The sequence below is a fragment of the Helianthus annuus genome, chromosome 17 (genome assembly GCF_002127325.2).
Source record: "Helianthus annuus cultivar XRQ/B chromosome 17, HanXRQr2.0-SUNRISE, whole genome shotgun sequence".
Lineage (NCBI taxonomy): Eukaryota > Viridiplantae > Streptophyta > Magnoliopsida > Asterales > Asteraceae > Helianthus > Helianthus annuus.
In genome coordinates, this window is record NC_035449.2 from 145,202,184 (window position 1) to 145,213,029 (window position 10,846).

A 10,846-nucleotide genomic window follows, 5' to 3' on the forward strand; every position below is an offset into this window, starting at 1 on the left:
AATATTGCGTATATGGTGTACGTTGAGACATTGCGGAGAAAAAAAAAGGTTAAGTATGTAGATACGAACGATATAAATGATGTTATCGCGAGATATCGACTAAAATGTGTATGATGATGTGCATGTATAGTTGTTTAAACAAAACGTTGAGTTTGTCGAATCAAAATTAGATTGAGCTTGGTTTGAAAGGTAGAATATAGTTTGTATATGTAAAGGAACATAAAGTACTCATTGGTCATGCTTAACGTATTTTGTAATGATTGAAATGCTACTTTTGTTTAAAAAAAAGGAGTTCACGTATGTTGAAAATTGTCGGTCCCCATGAAGTCTTCTAGCCCACGTGTTTTGAAATTTGGATGACGAGTTAAGCGTTGTAGAGAAGGTTTTTTTTTTTTTTTTTAAATAACGGGTTTGTTTCATTTGCATCAAAACATGAAAATTTTGGACTTTGAAAGTTCTTGTGAAAACGTAGACCCTTAGAAAAGAAATTTAGTAAAAGGACTTAGTGATTGTTTAAAAAAAATAAATTTAACAAATGATTTATTGATGTTGAAAAGAGTATTTGGTAAAACGATCATATAACATCCATGAGATCTTATAAGTAATTGAGAAAGGTTAGGTTGATTTCGATTAAGAATGGAAGTCTCTAGTATGATGTTATAATGTGAGCGTATTTTGGTTAATAAGTCGGATATGAAGTTCATGGGCAAGAGATTCATTAGACCGATTAATTGATAGGTAGCATTTCATAAGGTTTTGAAATTCGTGAAATAAAATGTTTTAAGACCTGATTAAGAATCTCGTGTATATGATTTGAGTGAAAATGGATGGTAGAATAAGAAGTACGCTTGATAAACAATGTATTTTGAAATCGGTATAAGTAGGTATTTTGAATAATGATAAATGATTTAGGTATAAAACATGATCGGGTTTGCATAATAAAATATTTTGAAAGAGGAGTTTTGGTAACGATCACCTAAGTAAGGGAATCACCCCTAACTCGTTGGTGAGGTCGTTTTAGGGGAAGAGGGGTGGAGTCAATCGTCAAGGTAAGGAAGTCACTCCAATCTCGATGATACATCTCCACTAGTTGTTACAAGGAATACGAATTTAAATTATATGAAAATCATGCATATATAAGTGTATCGAAAAGGTTCGATATGTTGTGCGTATGAAAAGAGAAATCAAAGGTAAACTCGAGGTTGAAAGATTGCATCGTATAAAATGAACAATAGAAACACATGTTTGACCAAAGTTTGGAGTGTTCCAAACGGAACTTTGACTAACCAAAGTGGTCGAAAAGTCTTTTGAATTTGAGGAGCATGCTTTGGCCTAATAGGTAAAATACTCTCGCCGACAAGTCGGTTAACGGTATTTACCCTTCCGGTTACTACATGTCCCAAATCAATCGAAATTTCGAGACTTGGCGGGATTTAACAAAAATATCAAGGAGTGGAACTAATCTACAAGGTGCGGGTTTCACCCCTAACTTGGCGATTTAGTATCCTAAGTGTGGTTGGTACTCGTCGGGTCAAAATTTGATTTCAACACTTTGACGAGGGTCTACTAGAATTCAAAAATTGAATTTCTCTATCAAGGTGAGGATTTCACTCCTAACTTGGTGGTGAATTTCGTGTAAGAAAAGAAAAGTAGAAGGATTGAGAGTCATTCACCAAATTGTGGGTTTCACGCCTATTTTGGTGAACTCGTCTCGTTCGTATAATATGAGTGATTTCGAGTTTAAGAAAAAAAATCGAGTAAAATGCCTTGTAAAAAGGCGTATGTTAAAGGAAATAACGAACAAGTATAAGCACATAGAAGACATGTCGAGAATAACACACAAAGAATAGATCAATAAATCAAGTATCGACACATAATAAGACAAGTATTGACACATAAGAATAGCACGTCAAGTATTAACACTCAAGCGACATAAATGTTTAAAAAGTCAAAGCGAATAAGTGAGGAGTAAAGTAGCATGCAAGTAGTTTCAAGCAATACACAAGATAAAGCTCTAAAACTATAGACTAGGTTAAAGCATTCCTACTTTTCCTAATTCCCTATAGTTATGGCTCTGATACCAATCTGTCACACCCCAACCAATGGCGGAAACATCGGGATGAGACGAAGTGTGAAGATTGCTAGAGACATCATAACGCTATTTGTAACAATATTTAGAAAATCCAAATTTCATTTCATTTCATAACTTCAAATAGTCAACATTACAAGAAATTCAAATACAACAAGTTTAACTAAACAACATGATAACATAACAAAATTTGATACAACATATTAAACCCTAACGTCTATATGTGTATCTAGGCATCAACGCTATTTCTTTTCTTAGCATCGTCCTCATCAACCTGTAACATGTTTAAAATAATTCAATGCAAAAGCAAAGGCGAGTATACAAGTTTGGTACATACATAGCATAAGATAAAAATGTGAACAATTCCTCATAGCAAGCATGCGATTCAAGATAAAAATTAAATATGGCATGTGTATAACATATCAAACCAAGAAAACGCAACTTGCTCATGACATAACCAAAGTTTCAGTAGAGGCGGGTCGTTAATCCTATAGCGCTACATATGTCAAGGTTTGGCTCGTACGAAGTTAATGATAAGTTCAACACATAAGAATCACCCAAATTTAAAGTATCAAGCCATCACATATACAAGCATTGTTTTAGGAATGTTCGTGTGTTTAGACAAAAGTTCATGTGTAAGTTTCAATAGGTAAACATGTTACACCCCAAAAGTGGTAAAAGTAAAAGGGGAAAAGTACGAGTATACTCACAAAGTTTGCATATGTTTTCCGATTATCCAATTGTTGACGAGTTGATGAGGTTAGAAGGTTGAATGTGTAGGGTTAAAGTTCATGTATGCTTAGAGTCGAGATTCGGTATTTAAAAACAACATAAAAGTAAGATATGAGAATAGCATGTGGAAGTAATCATCTTCAACCCATAACACTTGTATGACACTTGGTAACCACAAGGGTTATGATAATATTTTCATGAGTTGAACACCCATAAGAATCACAACAAGGTTTAGGTCTTAGGTGATGTTCTACTACTTTAACATATAAACATGAGTTCAACATTAAAGGTTCGAATGAGTGTATATATATATCTAGGTTAAGTACTACATATTATTTAGTCCAATAATTCAAGTAGGAGGTAGAAGATTAGAATCTTCATTTAGGCACCTCGTGTTATCATAGATGTCATGTATGGGGTAGGAAGGACATGCTTCCATTTAGGAACCCCTTGAATGTTCACCACTTCACTTGGTGTAACAACAACCAAGGAGGGTCACGAATTAGGATTTGCACAATAACATAAACAACCTAACTATTGAGAAATCATCAAATCATGTGAGGATTGTATGTAGGACAACCCAAGTTGTTCCATAATCACTCATGTATCAAAGGCTATGTTTGACATGATTTGTGGGTTGAAACCCTAAACAAAACACCAAGTTTATAAGGTTTAATCCTCTGATTTTAAATGTCTCAACCTTGTTTTTAAGCTTAACCAACCATGGGATAAGTTGTAAGCATTAGGACATAGGTATGAGATGTGTTGAACACAAGTTACATAGGTTTAAACAAGTTTTTGATGAACATAAAAACAAACAGAAAGTTTATGGACGATTTCGGGGCATTTCCAAGTCTGATTTCTCCAAGGAGAAGTCTAGGAATCGAACCCCATGATTATACAAGCAAGTAGGAAAAAGAATCGAGTGAATCGGATAAGAATTGAGTGAGTTATGCTCATTTTCGTGAAGGGGTGTCAATCTACTCGAACCCTTGCTTTCAGCTACGGTTTGGTGGATGTTTTGTGAGTTTTTAGGGTTGCAAAAGTGGTAGGGAGGCTGGTTATAAGTGGTATTTATAGGGGGAAGGATTAGGGTTTCAATGGGTTGGGCTTTGGAAGTGTTTAGAAGGGGTTACACCTTGAAACTAGCCCACAAAACCCAACTATATGGGGCTGAATTTTGCTGAATTGGGCTGCCATATTTCTTTATTTTTTTTATTTTTTTAAAACATTATAATGAGTAATTTTGTTAATTAAGTTGTGTAATAATATGCAACAATGTTTCCCCTAACTTGTAACAAGGTGAAATATGAAATAAAACATGATTTAACTAGGTAAAAAGTGTAATCTACAAGTTTTATTTACGAAGCAAGTTCCGTATTTTACAACTATTACGATGAAAGAATGGTTATAAGAACACAAGATTTCCAAAGATAGAATTTCACGTAAGGTTTCTAAATGTAGGATGTTTGAAAACGCAGGGCGTTACAACTTCAGCTTAGATTTCGCTCCAACCGATACCGAATGAGATCATAAAATGGGGTATATATACTGTATCTGATTTCGCTCTAGATGACAGGAGCGAAACCCCATGATCACATTTCAGGCGAAATCACAAACTAGCACTCAGGAGCGAAATAGCATGACTAACTGATTTCGCTCCAAATGACACAGATGTCATTTGGGGCGAAATTAACATCTAAACTCCTAAATTCTGTTTTTCGACTCCGTACAACCTATCTAGACCTAAGACTCGATAGAGACGTAGTAAACAGACATTCAGTGCACCAACAATTAGTGATCTCCATTGAAAAAGGAGTCACGAGGTATGTAAATTTCATGAGAAATCTCTAGTTGAATTTCTGAGCAAACCTAGAGAATCCGAATTAGATGGTTGCATGCTTGTTATATGATAAAATAGGAACATTGTAGTGTCTAGGAGTAAACCCTAGACAGGTATATGATGAAGTAAGGCCTAATTCTTGTGAATTCATAATCACCATTGAAGGTGATAAGTGGGTTTTTGTATGAACATGTTAAACACTAGAAATTGATAGTTGTTCTAGTGTAATATGAATTTTCGTAAGTAAATTCTGATACAATAGATGCGAAAAATTGATATGAACATGTTAATTGATGTTAAAACTTGGTTAAAACAATAACCATGAACTAGATAATAGAAGAATACAAATTATGCACATTAGGTGTTTGTTAAAATGCCTAAATGAGAACTAAACTGTTGAAATTTAGAGTGAAAACGTGTATTTGAATGATATGTCAATTACGCGTAATATGAAGTGATAAGGGTTCTAAATGTTATGTTGATTTAGACTTAATGTTGTAAACCATGTGATTGAAAATAGTTAACTTTGACAAACTAAGTTAACCAATCATGAAGTCGAATAGTAGCTTCGACATAGAAAACAAGTGAGGTGGAATAGTCGTGATTGTTAATGACTAATTTAACCGCCTTGTAAATGATTGACAATAGTTTGACGCTTAAACGAGCTAGGTGGAGGCTTGGGAAAGAAGCGGTCAAATAAATCAAGTACGAGAAGGGAAGCGTAAACCAGATGCGAGGTAAGTGGAACTTACACTTTTTGTAGAATACGTGTTTATTCTAAAAGTTTCTTATATAATTAAGATGATATTCAAGACATGGTTCCGATCCGAAACGATACGGGTCGGAGCACATCTAATGATGAAAAACCATATTTAATGATAAAAGAGGCAAAATGGTAATTTGGTCATGAAGCGACATAAATAAAAGGCGTTTTCGAATGGCTACTTTATAAGTAAGCCTAAACGAATAAAAATGGGTAAAAGGGGTGATTTAGTCACGTATAAATGGATAAAAGTCGGGGCTTAAAAACGATACCCAAGTGGCTTAAGCTACATTGGGTTAAACGCGTAAGAGACGGAGTAGTAGACGTGACCAAATGGTAAGAAATCTGAATGTTAAATAAATTCATTTAACGATAAGCGCAAAATGTTTGGTCGTCTAGACCAAACGGGTCAAATGGTACTGAGATACCATTTGACAAATAATGACTAATAAGCACTGACCGAGTCTTATGCTTACAGGATAAAGTGGCTTATGATTTAGCGTTACTATGAATTAGCCAAAATATCGAGATAAAGTATTAAAACGGGTCAGTGTGTTGATTCGAGCCAGGTACGTACAAATATGATTGTAGTAACGTACAAATTTGGTCAAATAAGTGGCGAAATTCCTTCGTCGCAAAATGAGGGGCTAAGTTGACCAAAAACGCCCTTGATGGGTAAATCGAGAAAACAGCCCTTAGGGATGGTTTAAGAACATATGTCGTGATCAAGCAAGTTATAGAGAAGTATAAAAGTTATAGGCATAAGCCTTTTTGGGTCAAATGTATCAAAATGGCCTTTGCCGTAAATTGAAAATCCGAAAGGGGTAAATTTGGGAGAAACAATAGATACACATAAAATCCACCACAATAGTAGTTGTGGTGGAAGACCCCACGAAAAGCAATGTGAAAATATTAAGTTAGAAGTGAATAAGTGGGGCTTATGCATTAAAGCGCTTAAATACTCTTAAAGGGTCAAAAATAAGCACATAAGTATAAACGTGTCAACGATGTATAATAACCCGTGAATGAACTTCATGTGATAGAAAACATCTTTATATAAGATGTCCTTAGTAATTTAAGTGTACCAAACTAGTTAGTTTGATGAAAGTATGAAACGGGTCAAAAGTTTTGCTAAAGGTTCAATAGTTAACTCCATGTGATGGAGAATTAAATTACGGACGCGCAGGAAAAAGAATCGCATAAAACGGAGGTCTAGATCAAAAGTTATGCTATGTTGAAGTTTGGTTTTCATTAAAACTTAGCTGGGCGAATATGCAGCACCAGCATCAACACATTCTGTCAAAATGGGACCATGGTGTCGCGCCATAGCCAAAGGAGTTTGCCGTGGCGCGCGGTGACGGGGTGAATTCTTGAAAATTTTGTTTATTTTGATTATTTGACCCAATTACCTTGTTGTACTTGTTATTTAACTATCAAAACTGACTTCTAAGTTGGTTTTGATCATAGGTGAATGTCGAGAGTCCCGGATGAAGATCAAGCGACGAGCAAGAACCGAACACACGTTAAATGAAGCTTCCGCGTCAAATCTTGATTTGTTTTGTTATAAGTGAATTATGTAAACATTTACAAATATGTTTTTGAAATGTTGTAAACATATGGAAATGTTGGTATGACAAGTTTTTTTGTGAAGTCACATTTTAGCATTAAAATGTGTATTTTTTATTAAAATCTTGATAAATTGAGACGGGCGTTACAAACAATTTCGAAAGTCTGAATTTGTCTTCCGATGAACCCGATTGGAACATCATGATCCTCCAAGCAATGAAGTTTAAAGAATTTCAAGATTGTAAAGCACTACTTGAAATGTTAGAAGACGTTGATTATGTTCGAAAGTACATGTTCAATCTGGAAACAAAATTCGATGAAATGGTAGAGTGGTTTTTAACGGAAAAGTTGGAAATAGCAACCAGGCCAATTCCGGCATATGCTTCCGACAATCGGAAAATTAATCTACTTGAATTATAATTAGTGGTGAAAAGAGAAGGAGGACACAGAAATGTCACATAAAACAATTTATGGGCTGTGGTTGCAAAGGATATGGGGTTCGAGCATCATGATGGAGAGTTCATGAGACTGATGTATGCAATGTACTTGACGTCCTAGTTTACTACTACAAGTTTAAATCGACACAAACAAGAGTGTATGAGAAAGAGACGGTGAAGAATGTGGTGGATCCGAGACGAAGCCGGAGTCAAGATGGTGATAAACAAGGGACTGCTACTGATCAAATGGAAAGGAACTCAAGAAGTGATAATGTTGCTGAAAAAGACGGAGAGCATTATGCATTTTATGCAGGTAATGACTGGCATGGGCTGAAAAAGCTGCAAAAGAGGAGAAGATTCGACTTCAAGCAAGTGATGAAGGCGGTAGATGATGCAAACCAAAGCGTTTTGATGCACTCTCATAAATATAATTATGTTTAGGGGAGTGTATTAGAATATAAACTTAGTTATATTTGTATTATGTATATATTAGGATAATTAAACCTATGATTATGTGTATGTATCGATAATAAGTGAACGGTTATGTTGGTTTAAGTGACATCGTTTGAATGGCGGTTGTTCCCTCCAAAACCAACCACCGTGTAACCGCCATGTTTCAAGTATATATAGACACTTGCAAGACATTTCCTAATCTTATTCGAACTGTACATTTGTAACAAGTCTGCACACATACTTGTTCCTGTGAAACCTAAACATGAATCCAAATACTCATGTTTATTCCGCTGCAAATCAGAATGATTCTCAACAAATTCCAATAGTGGATAAATATGTCAGTTTATGAGTAGAATTATAGAGCGTGTGTGAGTTAGACTTGTAAAAAGAAACTATTGTTTGTTAATTTTTTTGAATTAATATTTTTTGTTTTCTATTACAAGGCTCTTAATTAAATTGGCGTAAACATTGAATGTATTTGAACCGGTCGGATTTAATTTGAAAAAGCTGGCTTAATATGTCTAAAGTGAAATGAGTCGGGCAAGTCTCGCTTCCTAATCGAGCCGAGCTAGCTCAGTTTAGCTCAGATTATTTACATTTGATATATTTTATTTGTGCATAAATATAATATAAGATAAAAAATTGATTGTTATTTGTAGGTATATATGTGTGCAATTAAAAATCTATGCCGTAAGTTGATTAAAATGCTAATGAACTTATATCGTATGTCGTTGAAATTTGAAACATATTTTGTTTTTAGTTGAACTTGATTTTGGATATGTTCATTCGAATTATTCGATAACATTTTAGACAATAGAATTTCAAAAGCTGTGTATTAACTTTTTTTTTAAATACGAGCCAAACCAAGCTGAATCGAGCTGGCTCGGTTAAAAGCCGAGCCGAGCCGAGCTCAAGCTTAAATTTTTTTACTCGGTTTTAAAAACGAGTCAAGTCGAACCGACTCAGTTTATAATCAAGCCAAACCCAAGGTTTCCCTAACTCAGCTTGATTCGGCTCATGAACAGCCTCAGCATAATCCTCGCCTAAAGTTGGATTAGATATTCACACTATAAGTGTGGTGTGAACACTACACACTACTAGAAAACTACATATTTTACTACAAAAGGTTCTCACAAATTTTCCATAACTCAATTTTTGTTACAATTTTTCTATACTTTTCTCACAAAAAAAAGAAAAACAAAAAAAAAACCCAAAACTTTTCTACAATTTTCCCACAAAATTGTCACACAACTACTCGTTGTAGTAATTTCGTCACAACATTTATTACCTTTTCGACAAAATTCCGACAAAATAAATAGTTTAAAAATAAAAATTTCTAAATTTGTCTGAAAATTGTAGCAAACTGACACCATTTGATACAGATTTACCACAAAACAAAGTTAATTTATTTAGTTCTTAATTTTTGAAAAGTAATTATTTATTATTATTCAGCTTTATAAAAATAGATAATTTTGAAATAATATATTAAATTTATCTAAAATTTATAGCAAACTCACACCACTTGCTACATATTTCTCTATGAAAATTCAACGATTGCAAATAGTGGAATAAATACCGGTCAAAACTGATTGCTCATTAAGTTTCTCTATTTTTAACTTATTTTATTGATAGCATACCTTTATAGGTCCCATCACAACACAAGATCAAACACGTACTTTAGCACAATTTTACTTTTTGTATAAAATCCAATTATCTATTATCTTCTTTCCAAAGTCCGAAACACAAACTCATTCCAATTACGCATGGTCACATGCATAATTATACCAGCCAACATTCAACTAATGTTTCCGCCTATATATATGGCGATCGGTCACAAATATTTAAGGGTGTCATTTAAACACTTCAACCTCTAGTGAGATGTTCTTGCATCCAAAATCATGCATACCCAAGTCAACGCATATCTTTCCAGCCTCGAATCCATTCAAAATTTTCTTCTTGAAGATCATTTTGACATTTTTCCCGACTATTACCAAAACCGAAGTAGTTTCCATGACAACTCAGTCGAGTCATCCATAAACCTGGAAGATATCTTGAACTTTTTCCCCGAGTTGAGTTCATCAAACTCGAACGAGGTGTATAGCTCGGGTCCAAGCCTGTTTTCTTCATCTACAGTGGATGATCAAATTGAACCGTCACTAGATCTTGATGACATCGAAACATGCAAATTTTTAGTTGAAAACAGTGACGAAAATCTTGAAGTCACAAATTCATATCATAGCCAAAATTACACCCCACAAATATCACAAAACACCAATGGAGAAGTCAATGAACCTCAACCACAGTTATCATCGGCCATCGTCGACAATAGCATGATGGAAGCAGCAAACAAGCCGCTAAAGTTAGATTTCTCGACAGGGAATATCATTCGATTTGGTGATGAGACTGCACGGACTGTAAAGAATAATTCTTCAGATGATGAAGATCGCTTTGAAGCTTACAGGAGGTATAGAGGTGTAAGACGACGGCCATGGGGGAAGTTTACAGCAGAGATGAGGAACCCAGAGAAGAAAGGCTTGAGATTATGGCTAGGGACTTACGAAACAGCAGAAGAAGCAGCCATGGCGTACGATCGAGCTGCTTTTAAGCATCGTGGCGCTCAAGCGTTGCTTAACTTCCCGCATTTGATCGGGTCACACCATGAATATCTTGAAAAGTATACGAACAAAAAGCGACATGTAGGGAAAGTCCAGTCCTCAACGTCATCTTCTTCAGAAATCTGCGAAAGGAAGAGGAGCAAAAATACTAATTAGGGTTTATAAAGAAATAAGCGGGTGAACTTTAGTCCAACATGCATTTAGTAATTTCACGTAACAAATTAAGTACTATGTATGTATGTTTGTATGAATGTAATGTAGGATCCTGTACTACAGTACAAAATTGCTTCTTGTACGAAGCAAAAAGCTCTAGGCAAACTTTTACTTGACATTAGAAAATCCCATTAA

At 34.9% G+C, this 10,846-nt stretch overlaps 1 protein-coding gene across 1 annotated transcript; it reads left to right on the plus strand.

Annotated features, from left to right (window-relative positions):
- Positions 1-9,600: 9,600 nt before the first annotated feature.
- Positions 9,601-10,846, plus strand: LOC110932516 (ethylene-responsive transcription factor ERF107). Its single transcript, XM_022175844.2, has one exon. The coding sequence runs from the start codon at positions 9,782-9,784 to the stop codon at positions 10,652-10,654; it is 873 nt and encodes a 290-aa protein (XP_022031536.1). The 5' UTR covers positions 9,601-9,781; the 3' UTR covers positions 10,655-10,846.

Excerpts from the sequence above, each read along its gene's own strand:
- LOC110932516 (XM_022175844.2), top strand. The coding sequence starts at position 9,782 with ATGCATACCCAAGTCAACGCATATCTTTCCAGCCTCGAATCCATTCAA.